Source organism: Somniosus microcephalus, chromosome 5 (genome assembly GCF_052327205.1).
Source record: "Somniosus microcephalus isolate GS21.2 chromosome 5, FLI_Smic_1.0, whole genome shotgun sequence".
Taxonomy (NCBI): Eukaryota; Metazoa; Chordata; class Chondrichthyes; order Squaliformes; family Somniosidae; genus Somniosus; species Somniosus microcephalus.
Window position 1 is genome coordinate 295,456,858 of NC_140991.1, and position 23,103 is coordinate 295,479,960.

Below are 23,103 nucleotides of genomic sequence, written 5' to 3' on the forward strand. Positions count from 1 at the left end.
GGCGATGTTACGGAGGTGGAAGTAGGCGGTCTTAGTCATGCAGTATTTATCACCTCACTATCTCCAGTGATCTATACTGAGGCCTTACCATTTCCCTTTATTTCTTAATTTCTCCAAATATTGTATATATTTTGGTTTTGCTCGATGTGCCTTAAGACTGAAGTCTTTGTTTCACTGATGTGCATTAATCAACCGAGGTTGCTTCAACATGTTGGTTAAGGAGAAACGATAATATTTGAATTTTAGACATGTAAAGAATAAATACCCTGAGACCATTTCTACAGAGAAGGTTGTAAATGATTCATTGCAGACCAACACCCAGTTTGTGATTCTTCATAAGCCACTTGCAAACCCTGGTAATTCATTAACTTTCTTGAGAACCTTATTGTACTAAAATCATTCTGAACATCTGTGCTTTATATTTATTTTTCTTACAGTTTTAAACAATGGAGGGCCTGAGCAAAGCAAATTGCCATTTCGCCCTTGACCTATTCAGAAAGCTGATTGAAAAAAATCAAGCTGGCAACATCTTTTTTTCTCCATTCAGCATCTCCACTGCATTGGCCATGGTTTATCTTGGAGTAAAAAATAATACTGCATCTCAAATGGCAAAGGTATGTATGAGTTTACTCTGAGCAAAAGAGGTAGCTGAAATCTTTTTTTAAGTGTCTTGAGTGTGCATTTTTTTTGATAAGTCCTTGCTTTTGGCAAACTCCTAATACATGCAACTCCATGGTAGCTATTGATGAATCCGATGCTTGTCAGGATAAAATAGATTAAAGGTAGCTTGCACGTCCATGATGAATATCCAAAGTCCATCATTTTGGTTACATTAAAGGAGAATTCAACCCTATTATTAAATTAAATACATTCTGATCCAAGCACAGGAGTGTTGTAGAGTTTGTAACAAGCCATTCTTCTTTACACTGAGGAACACTATTTCCCTTCATTCACTGCATTCTGGGTGATAACCCACAGGGACCTCACGGCTACACGAAGCTTGTAGTTTTGCCTCACAACAGGGTTCAATGTTGTTGTGCTTGGTCCCTCCCCAGCCGCCCACCATAGGTGAGTGACAATGGGATTGTGAAACCTGATGTGATTAACCAATTAACTAGGTGGCACAAAATATATTGCTGCCTCGTGACTGCATGTATGCATGACCAATGAATATCTACTAAGGTTTTCTGCCTGTTTGGATCAAGTTTTTCAGTGACCTGTGTGCATTTATAGCTAAAAAGAAAAGGACTTGCATTTATATAGCATCTTTTACGACCACCGGATGTCCCAAAGCGCTTTACAGCGAATGAAGTACTTTTTAAAGTATAGTCACTGCTGTAGGAAACGCAGAAGCCAATCAGCGCACAGCAAGCTCCCACAAATAGCAATGTAATAATGGCCAGATAATCTGTTTGTGATGTTGATCGAGAGATAAATATTGGCCAGGGCACCGGGGATAACTTCCCTGCTCTTCTTCGAAATAGTGCCATGGGATCTTTTACGTCCACCTGTAAGGTCAGACAAGGCCTCGGTTTAACGTCTCATCCGAAAGACAGCACCTCCAACAGTGCAGCACTCCCTCAATACTGCACTGGGAGTGTCAGCCTAGATTTTTGTGCTCAAGTCTCTGGAGTGGGACTTGATTATCTGGCAAATGGAGTTTATGATGGGTAAAATGATTAGCCAGGTAGATGTGCACTATCTCAGACCTTTGAGCATTCATTCACTTCACTTTACAGGTTGATAATGCTGCATTGCTGTGCTACGTCTCTACATTATGATGAGAGTGAATGCAAGTTGAATGTGTCTCCTCCCAACAGTGTTGACTAAGATAATCAAATCTAGCAACTGTGACTTTATGTCTATATCAAAATCGTCTTTATAATTGAGTAACTTTTAGACAGCAACATTTCAAATTGTGACATACCACGAGCAGAACACGTGACTGAACAATAGTAATGGACTATAGCACAGAAGTAAGGGAACCAGGTTGATTAGGAAGACTCGGTTAGCAGTGTTACAATTAGACTGACCAACCTAGCCTCAATTCCCCAGTACACTGCAGACCGTTAAGTATGTGTGTGTATTATTCATAGTACAATAAATTCTCGTTAGTAAAGTTGGCTTAGAATTTAAAGGTGCTCACAGTTAAAATTGGAAGTGGAATTTTCCACATGGAAGTTCAGACTGGAACGGAATGGTTCACTCAATAGTTCAGCTGGTTAAAGCAGCAAGTGAGTAGATGAGCCTCACAGACCTAGTAGATCCTGGGTTCAATGCCTGGCCAGCACTGAATTAACTGATCTCAGCTGAATTAGCAATGGTAGGGAGGGAAACATCCACCAGGGTTACTGCTCCTGATCACTATTCAGTGACCTCTGCTGTTCATGTGTCAATTTTGGGTAAGAGCAGAATCTGGCTTAACAGACACGGCCCGGTGGTGGAATAAGTTGTTGACGCTCACTCTCTCGGCTTAGTCCTGAAGAATGGCTTTTTTTGGTGAGATACTGGAGGGTGATCAGCATGTGTAGAACAGTATCCCAGCACAGAATAAAAGCCTTTCGGGAAGGGGTCAAAGAAAATTGGCTAAAAAAATGGCGGACAAAAATTGAAAGAGGATGATTATAACTTGTAGCTCCTTTTTCACTTCATTGCTTGATGTTTGTTTTGTCCATGTATTCTGATAACAGGTTCTCCACTTTGATCAAGTTGGAGATCTCCATTCTGGATTCCAGAAAATGCAATTAGACATTAACCGAGCAGATGTTTCGTACCTGTTGAAAATGGCCAATCGACTCTATGGGGAGAAGACCTATAACTTCCTAGAAGTAAGTTGTGATTCGATCACCTGCTCCCAGATTCTTCCAGTTACCAGGAACCAAGCTGAAAGACTCATGCCAGTTATGATGTTCTTGGATCCTCACAATAATCCCTTCAAAGGACAGAGGTATACCTAATGCCATTGTTTTGACATTACTGGTATACACACTGTACCAATTCTGGTGATCCACTAATTGATCATTTCTAAATCAGTTCTTCAAAAGCTTCCAAACAGGACAGTATTACTAATTTTCCCTGTTTCCATTGTGCAGGAATTCTGTCAATCCTCCATGAAACACTATGGAGCAGACATGTCTGGAGTTGATTTCCTAACTGCTGCAGATGAAACAAGGCAGGAGATCAATAAATGGGTGGAGACGCAGACTGAGGGTAAGTTGTCCGACACATTCAGTCGCTTGCACACTGGTGGCGATGCAAAAATCGATTTAAAAAAAAAATGCAAAGCAAGTATAAATCCTTGGATCAGCAAGTTGATCAGTGTATTAAAAAAATTCTAATAAAGAACAGAGGGTAGATTTTATGATTTAGCCCCCCAGCAACAGCAGTGTGAATTTGTAAAAGCTACGTTAATATATTATATAGAATGAAATTGGATTCAGAAGCCAGAGCGGCTGCCAACAATAAATTAATTGTCTCAGACTTGAGCCAGAGCAGCTGTGTTTCAATGTACTAGTGTGCCTTTGCTGGACCTGATGTACCAGCCGGGTTTTAGGTTATACTGACTGTACACAGTTGAGTGTCCTGGCTTTACCTGAACATTGGAGCACTTCTGGCATGTGCAAAAACATGCTTAATACACCCTGTGCTGCTTGAATGTGTGTTCCTGTGCACAATGATTCTCTTTGTTACAGAAAGCCCCGCCCCCCATGCAAAAGCACAGCTGATCCCAAAATTCCTGAATTGATGCCAGTTGTGAACGGGCTGTAAATGTAGCCCAAAAAACTGATGCTCAACACGACCCAAGGCCATTTTCCTGATGTTTTATGGCATTTTTTTTCCTTTTCCGGTCTCTCTTCACTGAGACTGACAATGAAGTTTCTTTGAATGCATCTTTTATGGATTCAGAAAGACTTGCATTCAAAATCTTCCGCAATTGCATTTTCTTAAAAATGTTGTGCCTAATGTGCAGAAATGAACACTTGATGACTTCAAGCTTTAATTTTCATGCATAAAGAGGGACTTAAAGAAGGAATAGGTCATAAGTTGTGTGCTTCCCTCGGGCTCTGATTGTTTACATGGATTTCCACTTGTTTTGCTCTGGTTGTTATGTTTTGCCATATGCTAATGAGATACTCGGAATTTCGGTGTAACTCACTGATGGAAAAAGCAGAGTAAAATTGGGCAAAACTTACCATTGCCAGAGATTCCAGGCATTCATGTCTGGAGACTAGAGGAGTCAGACTTGTGTTAACCCCTCGCTTCCGTGCGGAGGATCTACCCCTAACTTGGGGGATCAAGGTTCGCTGCTTTAGGAGACTCAATACGCTGGTCAGTCTATCGTCACTTTCTCAGTAATACACAAAATCAGAAACTGTAAAATAAGTAAAGTTTTATTCCGGTCACCGGTACTGGACTTCACTCTGAGAAACCCTTTGTGTTTGCACACAAGGAAGCATCCTCTAGAGTGCGCCCCTAGACTCACGGGGTTACAATATTTATACAAAAAACATAAATTGCAAGTCATCAGAAAACAAAAACTAGGCGATCACACGCCGCACAAGTCATTTGTTTCTTTTTACAGAGTTCTGTTTAAAATTCACTTTTTAGCTTTCAACAAAATTCGGCCCTGAGACTGTCTCTACTCTGTTCTATAAACATTCTGTTTCGTTCTTTCTTATATATGTGTATTGCATTCCCACAGTCCTGTATCAGCTTTTTACATTTAAACCATTCACTGTATGTCAAGTAGTCCATCATGCTTTGCGAATCATTAGTAAGGCAGTATGGGATTAATCCAGCTTAACACTTGCACTTCTTGTAGTTCCAATGCTTGTCATAATATCAGGGCACAAGGCCTTGTGGACGATTTGGCTCTGTTCCAATTACACTGGGCTGTGTGCTACAGTTCCTGCACTGCCAAACGTGTAGGTCTGACTGCAGCACTGAGTTGGCACTTTGTCCTTCCACCACTGGGACCTGGGGTTTGAATCTGGCCCAGACTGATCGGGTGAAAGTCTTCCCTTTTTGACCCCAAATCACCTTGGGCTGTCTCAATCTAGTGGGCATAGGCTCACAATGCAAATCTTGCCCTTAATTTCACAACATGGGGGGCAAATTTCTGCGAGGGTTCGCCCGCTCATCCACCTTCGCTTTGGTGGAGGAGGAGCAGAAACCTTGGAAAGATGGTGTTGATGCTATGTTTGTGGCAGTTTTCACGGGTTTTTCCAGCTTTCCCGCTGAAGTAATGGCAGACGAGTGGGAGAACCTCTGCGGAAATTCACCCCCTACGTTGGCAGTCTCACTGAGAATCCACGGATATGACCAATGCAGGAAAGGTATATTGTGCAGTAAATGTTGTTCTTCTGAGGTTAGGGGTTCAAGCTCACTGTTGGGCAGAATAAAGGGAACTTACTCCACTTCTAAACATGCTGACAGTGAATGGCTGGAAAGAGAAAGTATTCAATTTCCCAACACTGAAGACCCGTCTATTAATGGAAAAAACCATCCCATCATCAGACCATTACCTTATGTCTACTCCAACACCAAAACATTAGCAACTGCATTTGATTTGATGGGCCTGTACTGGAATTTTCATAGGAGTTAAATTGGATAATGCTGAGTAACCTGTGTGGGCACTGCGATCTGCCCACGCCCGTTGAATTCGTGCTGCCTGCTACTTTACATCATTGTAGCGCACAGCCCAGTGCTGAACATGCTGCTGACAGGCCGTGCACTCAGCAAATGGCCGAAGTGCTTTATGTTCGCGCGAGGCTAGCTTAAAGCTGGCCTGTGGCTCTTAAAGGCAGTCTGCAAGTCTTAAAGTTGAGCTGCTTTCTGGTGATGCAAAATGCTAAAAGTGCTTCAGCACTAACCCAAACGGCAAAACAGGCCAGGGAAAGGACACCTAGGGTCTCTGACGCAGCACTCGTGCCTTTGTGCAGGGGGTGAACACCGGAAGAGAGGTCCTCCTAGCTACTGGGGTCCAGAAAGAAGGATTTGGGACTAGATCGCCAAGGCAGTCAATGCCAGCAGTGTCGCCCCCAGGACCTGGCTCCAGTGCCCGAAGAAGTTTCATGACCATAGACGAGTGGTCAAGGTCAGTGACTGCATCTTCAAAAGCCGTCTCCTACCAACTGCACCACTAGCCTCTCACTACTCAATGCACGACCCCCCTGCCCCATCACTCACCTAACAACAATCTCTACCAAACACGAGGCACGACTCACCATTCCTAGCTTCACCTCACCCTCTAGGAGGAGACGGTGCTAGCCATTCTTGGCAGGGGTGTGGCTGAGCCCTTGTCCAGCGGCAGGGCTGTAAAAGTACAAGATGACGGTAACTTCATACTTTATCCTCCTTCTCACATCCCACTTCTCCCTCATCCCACAATATCTTCTGATTTACAAGCTGCACATGGTGTAAACAGGCACCTCTTGCTTTACCGCCCTCCTCTCACCACAACCCTACTCTTGTGCCTTCCTCGTTTCAGACACCCAAGAAATCCAGCGAGCCCAGCCACGTTGACCAAGAAGAGGGAGAGGAGAGTGAAGAAGATGAAGAAGAAACACTGTCACTCGATTTCACATTCCCAGCAACCAACTCCTCAGTCATCCTGCAAGACCATCAGCAGACTTCCACCAGCAATGCTGCAGCCACTGGGGTAGCACTGCATAGGAGCACTAGGATCGGACCAGGAGAGCACCGAGGCGGCAGTACAAAAGGAGCGGTGAGGTGAGACCCGACCAGATCGGACCAGGAGAGTACCGAGGTGGCAGTACAAAAGGAGCAGTGAGGTGAGGCCCGACCAGATCGGACCAGGAGAGCACCGAGGCGGCAGTACAAAAGGAGCGGTGAGGTGAGGTCCGACCAGATCGGACCAGGAGAGCACCGAGGCGGCAGTACAAAAGGAGCGGTGAGGTGAGGCCCGACCAGATCGGACCAGGAGAGCACCGAGGTGGCAGTACAAAAGGAGCGGTAAGGTGAGGCTTACCAACTCAGCAGCGGGGAAAGAGGTAAAAGGTAATCAGAGTGTGACGTCACCAGGGAGCAGGTAAGTGATTGGTTGGTGAGTATTTCTCTTTTTTAAACTTTAACTCTGTAGTTTATAGTTGCTAAGGTCTTTTCTGGTGTAGCAGGGACTGTTGGTAAACCATACAAGCGCCTTAGAGTTTATCTTTAATTGGTGATAGTGAATTAATTTAAATTAATTAAAGGGTAAGTCATGCCAGGAGAGCCCAGCCCCGTGTTATGCTCCTCTTGCTCTATGTGGGAATTCAGGGACACTGCCGGTGTCCCTGATGACCACGTGTGCCAGAAATGCATCCAGCCGCGGCTACTAGCAGACCGCATTGCGGCGCTGGAGCTGCGGATGGATGAGCTTTGGAGCATTCACGATGCTGAGAGGGTCGTGGATAACACGTTTAGTGAGTTGGTCACACCGCAGGTAAGGGCTGCACAGGCAGAAGGGAAATGGGTGACCATCAGGCAGAGCAGTAGAGGCAGGCCGGTAGTGCAGGGGACCCCTGTGGCCATCCCCCTCGCAAACAGGTATACCGATTTGGATACTGTTGAGGGGGATGACTTACCAGAGGAAGGCAGCAGCAGCCAACTTCCCGGCACCAGGGGTGCTTCTGCTGCTCAGGAAGGGAGGAAAAAGAGTGGGAGAGCAATAGTGGTAGGGGATTCTATCGTAAGGGGTACAGATAGGCGTTTCTGTGGCCGTAGACGTGACTCCAGGATGGTTTGTTGCCTCCCTGGTGCCAGGGTCAAGGATGTCACTGAACGGCTGCAGGGCATTCTGAAGGGGGAGGGTGAACAATCAGAGGTCGTGGTTCACATTGGGACCAATGACATGGGTAGGAAGAGTGATGAGGTCCTGCAGCAAGAATTTAGGGAGCTAGGTAGCAGATTAAAGAGCAGGACCTCAAAGGTTGTAATCTCTGGATTACTCCCGGTGCCACGTGCTAGTGAGTATATAGAAATAGGAGGATAGAGCAGATGAATGCGTGGCTAAAGAGTTGGTGCAGGAGGGAGGGCTTTAGTTTCCTGGATCACTGGGCCTGCTTCTGGGGAAGGTGGGACTTGTACAAGTCGGACGGGTTGCACCTGAACCAGAGCGGGACAAATATCCTTGCGGGGAGGTTTGCTAGCACTGTTCGGGGGGGTTTAAACTAAAATGGCAGGGGGTTGGGAACCTGAGCAGGGAGACAGAGGAAAGGGAAACAGGGATAAAAGCAAAAGATAGGAAGGAGAAAAACAAAAGTGGCAGTCAGAGAAATCAACGGTTTAAATCAAACGTGGCCACAGTAAATAATAATTCTAATAGGTCTAAGAGCGTTAAAAAAACAAGCCTGAAGGCTGTGTGTCTTAATGCGAGGAGCATTTGTAATAAGGTGGATGAATTGGCTGCGCAAATAGAGGTAAACGAATATGATTTGGTTGGGATTACGGAAACGTGGCTCAAGGATGGCCAAGACTGGGAACTCAACATCCAGGGGTATTCGATATTCAGGAAAGATAGGCAAAAAGGAAAGGGAGGTGGGGTAGCATTACTGGTTAAAGAAGGGATTAATACAATTGTAATGAAGGATATTAGCTCTGATGATGTGGAATCTGTTTGGGTAGAATTGAGAAATACTAAGGGGAAAAAAACATTAGTGGGAGTGGTATATAGACCTCCAAACAGTAAGGTGGAGGTTGGGGATGGCATTAAAAGGGAAATTAAAGAAGCGTGCAATAAGGGCACAGCAGTCATCATGGGTGACTTTAATCTACATATAGATTGGGCCAACCAAATTAGTAACAATACTGTGGAGGAGGAATTCCTGGCGTGTTTACAGGATGGTTTCCTGGACCAATATGTCGAGGAGCCAACCAGAGATCAGGCCATCTTAGACTGGGTATTATGTAACGACAAAGGATTAATTAGCAATCTTGTTGTACGAGGCCCCTTGGGTCTGAGCGATCATAATATGATCGAATTCTTCATTAAGATGGAGAATGAAGTAGTTGACTCAGAGACTAGGGTCCTCAAATTAAATAAAGGAAACTACAATGGCCTGAGGAGCGAGTTGGGTAGGATTGATTGGGGAATGGCACTCAAAGGGTTGACGGTGGATAGGCAATGGCAAACATTCAATGACCGAATGGATGAGCTACAGAATTTGTTCATCCCAGTTTGGCATAAAAATAAAACAAAAAAGGTGACTCAACCGTGGCTAACAAGGGAAATTAGGGATAGCATAAGATCCAAGGAGACGACATATAAATTGGCCAGAAAAAGCAATAATCCTGAGGATTGGGAGCAGTTTAGGATTCAACAAAGGAGGACAATAGGATTAATTAAGAAAGGGAAAATAGAATATGAGAGTAAGCTTTCAGGGAACATAAAAACTGACTGTAAAAGCTTTTATAGATATGTGAAGAGAAAAAGATTGGTGAAGTCAAGCGTAGGTCCCTTACAGTCAGAATCAGGGGAATTTATAATGGGAAACAAAGAAATGGCAGACCAACTAAATTCATACTTTGGTTCTGTCTTCACAAAGGAGGACACAAATAACCTCCCAGAGATGCCGGGGAACATAGGGCCTGATGAAAGGGTGGAACTGAAAGAAATCAGTATTTGTAGGGAAATGGTGTTAGGAAAATTGATGGGACTAAAGGCCGATAAATCCCCAGGGCCTGATAATCTACATCCCAGGGTACTTAAGGAAGTGGCCCTAGAAATAGTAGATGCATTGCTGGTCATCTTCCAGAACTCGATAGACTCTGGAACAGTACCCATGGATTGGAGGGTAGCTAATGTTACCCCACTATTCAAAAAAGGTGGTCGAGAAAAAGCGGGGAATTATAGACCAGTAAGCCTGACATCGGTAGTGGGGAAAATGCTACAATCTATTATAAGAGATGTAATAGCAGAGCACTTGGAAAGCAGTGACAGGATCGGACAAAGTCAACATGGATTTACAAAAGGTAAATCATGCTTGACTAATCTACTGGAATTTTTTGAGGATGTAACTGGGAAAATAGATAAGGGAGAACCAGTGGATGTGGTGTATTTGGACTTTCAGAAGGCTTTCGATAAGGTCCCGCATAAGAGATTAGCGTGCAAAATTAAGGCACATGGGATTGGGGGCAAGGTATTGACTTGGATAGAGAACTGGTTGGCGGACAGAAAGCAAAGAGTTGGAATAAACGGGTCGTTTTCCGAGTGGCAGGCAGTGACTAGTGGGGTACCGCAAGGATTGGTCCTAGGACCCCAGCTGTTCACAATATATATTAATGATCTGGACGAGGGAATTGGATGTAATATCTCCAAATTTGCAGACGACACAAAGCTGGGTGGGAGGGTAAGCTGTGAGGAGGATGTCGTGAAACTCCAGTACGATTTGGACAGATTGGGTGATTGGGCAGAAACATGGCAAATGCACTATAATGTGGATAAATGTGAGGTTATCTACTTTGGTGGCAAAAACAGGAAGGCAGATTATTATTTGAATGGCAATATATTGGGAGAAGGGGAAGTGCAAAGAGACCTGGGTGTTCTTGTGCACCAGTCGCTGAAGGTAAGCATGCAGGTGCAGCAGGCGGTTAAGAAGGCAAATGGTATGTTGGCCTTCGTAGCAAGAGGGTTCGAGTACAGGAACAAGGATGTCTTGCTACAGTTGTACAGGGCCTTGGTGAGACCGCACCTTGAGTATTGTGTGCAGTTTTGGTCGCCTTACCTGAGGAAGGACGTTCTTGCCATGGAAGGAGTGCAGCGAAGATTCACCAGGCTGATACCTGGGATGGCAGGAATGACGTATGAGGAGAGATTGTGTCGATTGGGCTTATACTCACTGGAGTTTAGAAGATTGAGAGGGGATCTCATCGAAACTTATAAAATTCTGTCAGGCCTGGACAGACTAGATGCAGGAAGGATGTTTATGATGGCCGGGGAGTCCAGAACCAGGGGTCATAGGCTAAGGATAAGGGGTAAGCCATTTAGGACTGAAATGAGGAGGAATTTCTTCACCCAGAGAGTGGTGAACCTGTGGAATTCTCTGCCACAGAGGGCGGTGGAGGCCAGTCCATTAAATATATTCAAAAAAGAGTTGGATATATTTCTTAAGGCTAAAGGGATCAAGGGATATGGGGAGAAGGCAAGGACAGGGTACTGAATTTGGATGATCAGCCATGATCTCATTGAATGGCGGAGCAGGCTCGAAGGGCCGAATGGCCTACTCCTGCTCCTATCTTCTATGATAGGCAAAGGCAGACACAAGATAGTCACTAAGGGAATACACAAGGATGATGAGTTGATTTTTTAAATGTAATATTGGATGCATATATGGATAAAGTTGGATTGGAAAGTTTGCTTTGTGGTGGTTTTTATTTCAACATTGTGGCCAAAAGGTCACTGCAATGGTCAGTAACAGAGGGATGGGAAGGTAAGGTGTGGGACAAATGTTGAAAAGGGAATTGGGGTTGTGGTCACTGGTACCAAAGGCAGATGATTTGATCCCGGATATCCCGACCAGAAAAGGTCTGTCTGGGTTGCCTCCTTCCTCCTCTTCCTCCATCTCCTCCTCCCCTTTGAATTAAGTTTAATTTTTTTAGAGTAAATTAAGCTGTTGGGGAGTTTAAACCGGAAGTAGAATCCGGGTATAAAAAGGGGCGGGCTTAGTGCGGCAGCACAGTGAGTGCGGTGCATTGAGTGTAAGCAGAGTTTGGTAAGTGGGAGAGTTCAGGCAAGTGAGAGGTGAGGGGATGTTTTTGCTCTGTTTTGCTTTCCACTCTCAGGCTAATCCAACACTGCGGAAGCGGAGCAGCGAGACAATTCAACCGGACAGGCCCCACAGACAGCATTCAAAAGGGAGGTTGGTGATCAGCTGGTTGGTAGGTCCTCTTCCTTCTCTTCTATTCCTTTAAGCTGGTAAGTCCTATTAAATATAGTGGTGTAATATTATTATCTATATCGGGGCAGAGGGTCTTCATAACTAATAATAAGAAATTTAATTAATTAAATAGATATGGGTGGACAGGTGATGTGTTACTGTTGCGAAATGTGGGAGCTGGTGGACCCCATTGAGGCTCACGGTGATTACATTTGCGATAAGTGTTTGCTGCTAGAGGAACTCAGGCTCCATGTTAAAGAGCTTGAGACCGAGCTTCAGACACTGCGACACATCAGGGAGGGGGAGAAGTTCCTGGACACTCTGTTTCAGGAGGTAGTCACACCTATGAAATTAATTAATGCAGATGTAGTCCGTGGTCAGGGACAGGACAGTGTGACTATGAGTGAGGCAGGTACAGGGATCCAGGAGGCAGTGTTGAAGGAGCCGCAGCCCTTGCTCTTGCCAAGCAGGCTCGAGGTTCTTACTCCCTGTGAGGGCAGGAGCGGGGACTGCAGGGAGGATGAGCAACCTGGCCACAGCACCATGGAACAGGGGGCCATTCAAGTGGAGGGAGTAAAAAGAAAGGTTGTAGTGGTAGGGGATAGTATCATAAGGGGGATAGCTAGGTTTCTCTGCCGTCGAGAGTGGGAGTCCCAAAGGCTGTGTTGCCTGCCTGTTGCCAGGGTTAAGGACATCTCTTCTGGGCTGGAAAGAAACTTGGAGTGGGAGGGGGAGGATCTAGTTGTCATGGTCCATGTTGGTACAAACGATGTAGATAGGACAAGGAAGAAGGTTCTGTTAAAGGAGTATGAGCAGCTAGGGGTCAAATTAAAAAACAGAACCTCAAGGATAATAATCTCTGGATTATTACCTGAGCCACGAGCGAATTTGGCTAGGATAAATAAAATTAGAGAGTTAAATGCGTGGCTCAAAGACTGGTGTGGGAAAAATGGGTTTTGCTTCTTGGGACACTGGCACCAGTACTGGGACAGGAGGGAGCTGTTCCATTGGGACGGGCTTCACTTGGCCAGTGCTGGGAGTAGAGTCCTGGCGAATCATATAACTAGGGCTGTAGAGAGGGCTTTAAACTAATTAGTGGGGGGGAGGTTTCTAGAGAGCAAATAATAAAAATGACAACGGAGAAGGTCATAGACTTAGGTAGCAGTGGGGGAATTAAAAAACAGAACGTGTCAGGAAGGGACAGAAGGTATGGAGTAAAAGGTAAAGTAGTAAAAGGGGAAAAAACAGGAACTAAGTGTCACAAAACATATTTGAAAGTTCTTTATCTGAATGCATGTAGCATTCGTAACAAAATGGATGAGTTAACGGCACAAATAACTACATATGGGTATGATCTTGTGGCCATTACAGAAACATGGCTGCAGGGTGACCATGACTGTTAAATAACCTGGTATGTTTAATTCCCAATCAGGAAGGACAGGCAGGAAAGAAGGGGAGTGGGGTGGCTATGTTAATAAAGGAAGGAATCCCTATAATACAGAGAAATGATACTGGGTCAAAGGAGCAGGATAGTGAAACAGTTTGAGTGGAGATAAGGAATAATAAGGGGAAAAAAACACTAGTGGGCGTAGTCTATAGGCCTCCGAACAGTTGCAACTCTGTTGGACGGTGTATTAATCAGGAAATAGTTGAGGCTTGTAATAAGGGAACAGCTATAATTATGGGGGATTTTGACTATCATATTAACTGGACAAATCAAATTGGGCCGGCCAGCCTTGAGGATGAGTTCATTGAGTGTATTAGGGATGGGTTTCTTGAGCAGTATGTAACTAAACCAACCAGGGGGCAAGCAACCTTAGATTTGGTCCTGTGTAATGAGACAGGATTAATTAAAAATGTCCTAGTAAAGGATCCCCTTGGAATGAGTGACCATAACATGGTTGAATTCCATATTCAATTAGAGGGTGAGAAGATTGGATCTCAAACAAGCATGCTGAGCTTGAATAAAGGAGACTATGAAGGTATGAGAGCGGAATTGAGTAGAGTGGACTGGGAAAATAGATTAAAGGGTAAGACGGTACATCATCAGTGGTGTACATTTAAGGAGTTATTTTACAACTTCCAAAAAATATATATTCCACCGAGGAAAAAAGGGTGTAAAAGAAAAGATAGCCATCTATGGCTAAGTAAAGTAATTAAGGATAGTATCCGACTAAAAACAAGGGCATATAAGGTAGCCAAATCTAGTGGGAGGATAGAAGATTGGGAAGTCTTTAAAAGACAGCAAAAAATAACTAAAAGATTGATTAAGAAAGGGAAGATAGATTATGAAAGTAAATTAGCAAAAAATATAAAAACAGATAGCAAAAGTTTCTACAGTTATATAAAAAGAAAAAAGGGGAGGCTAAAGTAAATGTTGGTCCCTTAGAGGATGAGACTGGGAAATTAATGGTGGTAAACATGGAGATGACAGAAACGCTGAACAAATATTTTGTATCAGTCTTTACGGTAGAGGACACTAAGAATATCCCAACACTGGACAAACAGGGGGCTCTGGGGGGGAGGAGCTAAATACGATTAAAATCACTAAGGAAGTGGTACTTGGTAAAATAATGGGACTCAAGGCGGATAAATCCCCTGGACCCGATGGCTTACATCCTAGGGTCTTGAGGGAAGTGGCGGTAGGGATTGTGGATGCATTGGTAATAATTTTCCAAAACTCCCTGGACTCGGCAAAGTTCCTGGCAGATTGGAAAACTGCTAATGTAACACCCTTATTTAAAAAGGGTAGTAGGCAGAAGGCTGGAAACTATAGACCTGTTAGCCTAACATCTGTGGTTGGTAAAATTTTAGAGTCCATTATTAAGGAGACAGTAACGGGACATTTGGATAAACATAATTTAATAGGACAAACTCAGCATGGTTTCATGAAGGGGAAGTCATGTTTGACAAATTTGCTTGAGTTCTTTGAGGAAGTAACATACAGGGTGGATAAAGGAGAACCAGTGGACGTGGTGTATTTAGACTTCCAAAAGGCATTTGAAAAGGTGCCACACAAGAGATTATTGCTCAAGATAAAAAATCACGGGATTGGGGGTAATATTCTGGCGTGGGTGGAGGATTGGCTCTCTAACAGAAAGCAGAGAGTTGGGATAAATGGTTCATTCTCAGACTGGCAATCAGTAACTAGTGGTGTTCCGCAGGGGTCAGTGCTGGGTCCCCAACTCTTTACTATCTATATTAACGATTTGGAGGAGGGGACAGAGTGTAACATATCAAAGTTTGCAGATGATACAAAGATGGGAAGGAAAGTAGTGAGTGAGGAGGACATAAAAAAACCTGCAAAGGGACATAGACAGGCTAAGTACGTGGGCAGAGATTTGGCAGATGGAATACAATACTGGAAAGTGTGAGGTTATGCACTTTGGCAGGAAAAATCATAGAGCAAGTTATTATCTTAATGGCAAGAAACTGGAAAGTACTGTAGTACAAAGGGATCTGGGGGTCCTGGTGCACGAAACTCAAAAAGTTAGTATGCAGGTGCAGCAAGTGATCAAGAAGGCCAATGGAATGTTGGCTTTTATTGCTAGGGGGATAGAATATAAAAACAGGGAGGTATTGCTGCAGTTGTACAAGGTATTGGTGAGACCGCACCTGGAATACTGCGTACAGTTTTGGTGTCCATACTTAAGAAAAGACATACTTGCTCTCGAGTCAGTACAAAGAAGGTTCACTCGGTTAATCCCGGGGATGAGGGGGTGGTCATATGAGGAGAGGTTGAGTAGATTGGGACTCTACTCATTGGAGTTCAGAAGAATGAGAGGTGATCTTATTGAAACATAAGATTGTGAAGGGGCTTGATCGGGTGGATGCGGTGAGGATGTTCCCAATGATGGGTGAAACTAGAACTAGGGGGCATAATCTTAGAATAAGGGGCTGCTCTTTCAAAACTGAGATGAGGAGAAACTTCTTCACTCAGAGGGTGGTAGGTTTGTGGAATTTGCTGCCCCAGAAAGCTGTGGAAGCTACATCATTAAATAAATTTAAAACAGAAATAGATAGTTTCCTAGAAGTAAAGGGAATTAAGGGTTACGGGGAGCGGGCAGGAAATTGGACATGAGTCTAGGTTCGGAATGGTCGTGGCCCTGTGGGTAGTGGAGCTGGCCCAGGGGCCGTGTAGCCTGGTTCTGCTCCTACTTGTGTTCTAATTCTGTTAGATTTCAGGAGATGGTTTTTATTCCTGTTCCTGGCTGGGGTGGAGATCACCTTTACAGAAGGTAGGTACTGTAGAAAATATAGGGACAGCGTGATCTCCTGGACGAGTTTCGATCGCCTAGATGGGTCAGAGAGGAATTTCCCAGATTTTTTCTCCCAAATTGGCCATTGTTTTTTTTTATCTGGTTTCTCGCCTCTCCCGGGAGATCACATGGGTTCGGGTGGGATGGAGAGTGATAGTAGATTTGAGGTTAGGATCAGATCAGCCATGATCTTATTGAATGGTGGAGGAGGCTCGAGGGGCCGATTGACCTACTCCTGCTCCTATTTCTTATGTCCTTATGTTCTTCCTCCTCCTCCTCCCTCTGCGAGCAACTTGTCCCCCTTGCTGCCTCTGCTCCATCTCCATGTCGTGCTGCAGCCCAAGGGGAACTGCAACTAGAGCCCCCAGGACTGGGAGTGAGTGGTGTTCTCCGAGGCCTTCCTTTGAGCCAAAGCCTTGCAAACATCCAGCAGTACTGCTTGCACTCCCCTACATACTTTTAACAGCTTTTTCCAAATGTCTCACACCAAGCCACTACTCAAATAAAATGTAAAGAAACCAGTACAAAAGCAATAATCTAAACTTACCTCAAAGTTGTGTGTGTCCATTTAAGAAGCACTGGTAGGAGGTCTGTCGTGCAGCTGAAGCTGTGCGTGCTTTCGACAGGGCGTAAAGTTGAGCGGTGACATCCAAAATAGCAGGTTGTGCATCAATTCAGTGTCTGACTAATTACCATTTTTGCAGCAAGTGCAGGCAATGGCAGCACTGCTAACCTGCCCAAAATGGCGGCCACCGTGTTTCACGCTGGAAGTGGGCGGAAGCGAGGCGGCTGCCATTTTTCCTCCGAAACTGGCCTCATCGACTGCAGCTGCGGCGCCAAATTTCACGGCCAAAATCTCTTGCAACTGCTGATTAAATCTTATCTGAGGAGATTGAGATTATGAATATTTTATTCAGCAAATTTCATAATCATTAATTCTACAAATGAACCCTATGTGACACCATGTTTTTGGGTACATTTCATTGTTGACCAGGACCTTGAAGATCAAGTGTAATCACTGCTCAAAAACACTTCAGTGGTTTTGTTTGTAACTACTGAAAGATTAGCAGTAAATGGTATTATAAGAACCACAAGGATATGGAGGACAGGAAAAGACCCCTGCAGTCCATCTGGCCAGTCCTGTTGTTGGTACCTGGTAATAAGACATCACTTGGAGATTGCCGAGCTTTTGTATATTGATTCGTTAGAACTTTAAAAAAGTGAATTTTAAGAATAATTGGGTGTGGTAAACCACTGTTTGTATTCCACTGTGTACATGCCTGTACATGTCTCGGCTGACTCCTCCCACGAGTCCAGGTATAAAGGTGACTGCTCCACAGTCCCTCTGTATTCTGGACCGGTCGACCACTCGAGGCACACCTTCATTCTCTTGTTAATAAAAGCCTGTTAATTACTCGCTTAATCTCAGTCTTTTGAGTTATTGATAGTGCATCAATTTTATTAACAAGATTTTTATAATGGAGAAGATCCTCACACCAGCATGCCTGGACTTAGATCATCGGGAGGCGGACTCATCCACCAAGTTTACTCACTGGCTTAGGTGTTTCGAAAAATTTCTGATCGCCTCCGCTGAAACGGTCAAATCGGACGAGGACAAACTGGATGTCCTGACCTCCAAAGTGAACCACCGAGTGTACTCGGTCATCTAGGACGCGACCTCGTACGCGGATGCTATCAAGCTCCTCAAGGACCAGTACACGCGCCCAGTGAACGAGGTGTACGCTAGGCACCTCCTGGGGAGTCGTAAACAACAACCTGGGGAATCGACCGAGGAATACCTTCAGGCACTGTCTGTGCTTGGCCGGGCCTGTGGTTGTAAGGATGTAAAGGCCGCCGTGTACACAGAGGAACTTATCCGGGACGCTTTTGTAGCGGTCCACAGGTCCAATTACACCCGACAGCGACTGTTGGAGCAGAGTGACCTCGATCTCAACAAGGCCTCGGAACTCGCACTATCATTGGACGCAGCCTACCGGGGCATGGACGCCTACTCCTCTGCACCGTGGACGCCGCAGGGAACGACAGCCTGGGACACGGTAGGACCGTCTCATAGCGCCGTCACACCCCAGCAACGGCCCAACTACCGCAGCAGTGTCCCAAGGCCAGACAGCAGTGCCCCAAGGCCAGAAATGCTACTTCTGTGGCCAGGCCAAACACCCCAGAGCGCGCTGCCCGGCGAAAAATGCGATCTGCTCGGGCTGCGGGAAGAAAGGACACTACGCCAGCGTCTGCAGGGCCAAAGCCACCCCGAACCCCAGCAGCGCCGCGTGTGGGCCGTGCGGGCCGCCATCTTGGGCCTCCCCAGCCATGTGCGAACCACCGGAACAGCAGCCATTTTGGACGCCTCCAGCCACATGGGATCATGGACGCCGCCATCTTGGATGACAGCCGGGACGCAGCAGGCCCCCAACACCGCCTCATCTGCTACCCGCAGCGACACACCGACCCCTACGCTGGCCTCCGTTATGCTGGACCAAGCGAGACCGCACCAGCTGGCCCGGTCCACAATGGACATTAAGGTAAATGGTCACGAAACAATCTGCCTTTTTGACTCTGGGAGCACGGAGAGCTTCATCCACCCCGACACGGTGCGGCGTTGCTCTCTCCCAGTCCTGCCTGCGCACCAGCGGATTTCTATGGCCTCTGAGTCCCAGTCGGCGGACATTGGCGGCTACTTCTGGTCCTGCCCCACCTCTGCGCTGCCGTTCTACTGGGGTTAGATTTTCAGTGCCACCTTAAAAGTGTTACGATGGCGTACGGTGGACCCCTCCCCCCCACTCACAGTCCGCAGCCAGCAGCTTCCAAATTGCCCGCCGCGCACCAGGTGCAACCTCTCCACACTCAGAGTCACCCCCCCCCCCACTGTTTGCTAACCTCACCTCCGACTGTAAGCCCATCGCCACAAAGAGCAGGCGATACAGTGCCGGGGACAGGGTTTTCATTAAAACCGAAGTGGAGCGGCTCCTGAAGGAGGGGATTATTGAGGGCAGCACCAGCCCCTGGCGAGCCCAGGTTGTGGTCGTTAAGACCGGCGAGAAGCAGCGCCTGGTCATCGACTACAGCCAGACAATAAATCGCTACACCCTGCTGGACGCTTACCCACTCCCCCGTATAGCTGATATGGTCAACCAGATCGCGCAGTACTGCGTCTTCTCGACCATTGACCTGAAATCAGCGTACCACCAGCTCCCTATCCGCCCTGAGGACCGCCAGTATACTGCCTTTGAGGCAAACGGCCGCCTCTATCACTTCCTTAGGGTTCCCTTTGGCGTCACCAATGGGGTCTCCGTCCTCCAAAGGGAGATGGACCGGATGGTCGATCAAAATGCGTTGCAGGCCACCTTCCCATATCTGGACAATGTGACCATCTGCGGCCATGACTTGCAGGACCATGACGCAAACCTCGAAAAATTCCTCTGCACAGCCAAACTCCTCAACCTGACGTATAACAAGGAGAAGTGCATATTCCGCACAACCCGCCTCGCCATCCTTGGCTGTGTTGTGGAACACGGAGTCATTGGTCCCGACCCCGACCCCGACCGGATGCGTCCCCTTATGGAACTCCCACTGCCTCAAGGCCCTGAAGAGGTGCCTAGGGTTTTTCTCTTATTACGCCCAGTGGGTCCCCTACTATGCGGACAAGGCCTGTCCGCTGATCAAGTCCACCTCTTTTCCCGTGACGGCAGAGGCCTGCTTAGCCTTCCACCGTATCAAGGAAGACATTGCCAAAGCCACCATGCACGCAGTGGACGAATCCATCCCCTTCCAGGTGGAAAGCGACGCGTCCGACTTTGCCCTGGCCGCTACCCTCAATCAGGCGGGGAGACCCGTGTCCTTTTCACGAACCCGCCAGGGCCCGGAGACCAGACACTTCGCTGTTGAGAAGGAGGCCCAGGCTATTGTGGAGGCTGTGCGTCATTGGAGGCACTACCTGGCCGGAAAACGATTTACCCTGCTCACTGACCAGCGTTCAGTTGCGTTTATGTTTAACAACAAGCAGAGGGGCAAAATCAAAAATGACAAGATCTTGAGGTGGCGAATCGAACTTTCCACCTACAATTACGAGATCTTGTACCGGCCCGGGAAGCTCAATGAACCCCCGGATGCTCTATCGCGTGGCACCTGCGCCAGCGCGCAGATCGATAGACTGCGGGCCCTCCACAATGACCTCTGCCACCCGGGGGTCACCAGGTTCTTCCACTTCATCAAGGCCCGCAACCTGCCTTACTCTATTGAGGAGGTCAGGACCATGACCAGGAACTGCCAAGTCTGCGCTGAGTGTAAACCGCACTTTTATAGACCAGACAGGGCTCACCTGATAAAAGCCACTCGCCCCTTCGAGCGCCTGAGCGTTGATTTTAAAGGGCCTCTCCCCTCCTCCGACCGCAATGTGTACTTCCTCAACATTATTGATGAGTACTCCCGTTTCCCGTTCGCCATCCCCTGCCCGGACATGACCAGTGCCACGGTCATTAAATGTCTGAACGACCTCTTCACCCTGTTCGGTTTCCCCAGCTATATCCATAGCGACCGGGGCTCATCGTTTATAAGCGATGAACTCCGTCAGTACCTGCTCGCTAGGGGTATTGCCACAAGCAGGACCACCAGTTACAACCCCCGGGGGAGCGAGAGAATGCGACAGTTTGGAAGGCCGCCCTGCTAGCCTTAAAGTCTAGGGGCCTTCCGACCTCCCGCTGGCAGGATGTGCTCCCCGATGCGCTCCACTCTATTCGGTCACTGCTCTGCACTGCCACTAACGCCACCCCTCATGAGAAAATGTTTGTCTTCCCAAGGAAGTCCACATCGGGGACATCGCTTCCGCCATGGCTGACGTCCCCAGGGCCGGTCCTACTGAGAAGACACGTGAGGACCCATAAAACGGACCCCCTGGTCAAGAGGGTCGACCTCCTCCATGCCAACCCCCAGTATGCTTACATTGCGTACCCGGACGGGCGGGAGGACACAGTCTCCATACAAGACCTCGCACCCTCGGGGGCCGCAGTTACCCACTACCACCCCCCCACCCCCCCCCCCCACGACCCGATATCCAGCCCCAGCAGACGGCGGGCCTGGGCCCTGCGACCCGCTCGACACCTATGAGGACTACACACCAGTGCCCCAGCCTACGCGGGACTCGACGCCGGAAGCTTCACTACCCCTGCCGTCGCCACGTCGATCACAGCGGCAGACAAGACCTCCGGAGAGACTCCAATACACAAACTTTTAATACACTTCACCCCGCCGGACTCATTTTTAAACAAGGGGTGAATGTGGTAAACCACTGTTTGTATTCCACTGTGTACATGCCTGTACATGTCTCGGCTGACTCCTCCCACGAGTCCAGGTATAAAGGTGACTGCTCCACAGTCCCTCTGTATTCTGGACCGGTCGACCACTCGAGGCACACCTTCATTCTCTTGTTAATAAAAGCCTGTTAATTACTCGCTTAATCTCAGTCTTTTGAGTTATTGATAGCGCATCATTGGGTGTATTATTTTCCAATTTACATAGGATATACAGTGCAGGATATACAGTGCAGAAACGGGTCATTCAGCCCAACCATTCCATACCGGTGTTTATGCTCCACTCGAGCCTCCTCCCGTCTTTCTTCATCTAACTCTATCAGCATAACCCTCTATTCCCTTCTCCCTCCTATGCTTATCGAGCCTCCCCTTAAAGGCATCTATACTATTTGCCTCAACCACTCCCTCTGGTAGTGAGATCCACATTCTCACCACTCTCTGGGTAAAAAAGTTTCTTCTGAATTCCCTATTTGATTTCTTGGTGACTATCTTATATTGATGGCCTCTAGTTTTGTCCTTCCCCACAAATGGAAACATTCTCTGTATCTACTCTATCAAAACCTTTCATAATTTTAAAGACCTCTATTAGGTCACCCTTCTTTCAAGAGAAAAGAGACCCAGCCTGTTCATCCTCTCCGGATAGGTATACTCTCGCATTTCTGGTATCATCATTGTAATTCCTTTTTGCACCCTCTCCAGTGCCTCTATATCTTTTTCATAATATGGCGACTTGTATTGTGCACAGTACTCCAAGTATAGTCTAACCAAGGTTCAATACAAGTTTAGCATAACTTCACTACTTTTCAATTCTATCCCTCTAGAAATAAACCCTAGTGGTTGGTTTCCTTTTTTATGGCCTTGTTAACCTGTGTCGCTATTTTTAGTGATTTGTGTATTTGTACTCCAAGCTCCCTTTGCTCTTCTACCTCATTTAGATTCTGATTTTCCAAGTAATATGTGACCTTCTTATTTTTCTTGCCAAAATGTAATACCTCACATTTATCTGTTGAAATTCATTTGCCAATTATATGCCCATTCGACAAGTTTATTAATGTCTTCTTGTAATTTGTTGCAGTCCTCCTCTGTATTGACTATCCCCCCCAATTTGGTGTCATCCGCAAATTTAGAAATTGTGTTTTTTGATTCCAAAGTCTAAATCGTTAATATAAATTGTGAACAACATTGGTCCCAGCACTGATCCTTGTGGAACACCACTACCCACCTTCTGCCACTGTGAATCGGCACCCTTTACCCCTACTCTCTGTTTTCTGTCTTGAAGCCCAAAAGCTATCCATTCTGCTACTTGTCCCCTGACTCCGCATTCTCTGACCTTATTCATTAGTCTATTGGCCCAGAAATTCAGGTCTCCACGGGTGAGTACGCACGGGGTACTCACCCGTAAGCCCAATGGAAGTGCCGGTTTTCTGCATGCACTGCGCATGCGTGGGAAACTGGCACTTCCGTTCCCTTGAAAGCAGGGGTTCAGAGGTCAAATGCGTGCGCGGGAGAGGCTGCGCGTGCGCATCGAACTTTGTTTTTTTTACAGGTTTTCCCGGGAGGGTAAGTCTCCAGAAGTTAGACATATAAAAAGCAGGCGTAAGGCCTGCTTTTTACAAGGTAAGTGGTGAATTAATTAAAATTAAA

General features: G+C 46.6%; 1 protein-coding gene across 2 annotated transcripts in view; it reads left to right on the forward strand.

The window, feature by feature from the left end:
* LOC147117817 (leukocyte elastase inhibitor-like) overlaps window positions 1-23,103 on the forward strand; it is a 45,963-nt gene that overhangs the window by 4,705 nt on the left and 18,155 nt on the right. For both annotated transcript variants that reach the window (XM_085989157.1, XM_085989158.1), the window contains exons 2-4: window positions 438-614; window positions 2,691-2,828; window positions 3,093-3,210. In XM_085989157.1, coding sequence (XP_085845283.1) covers window positions 447-614; window positions 2,691-2,828; window positions 3,093-3,210 — 424 coding nt within the window. In that variant the 5' untranslated portion in view covers window positions 438-446. The remainder of the gene's footprint in view (window positions 1-437; window positions 615-2,690; window positions 2,829-3,092; window positions 3,211-23,103) is intronic.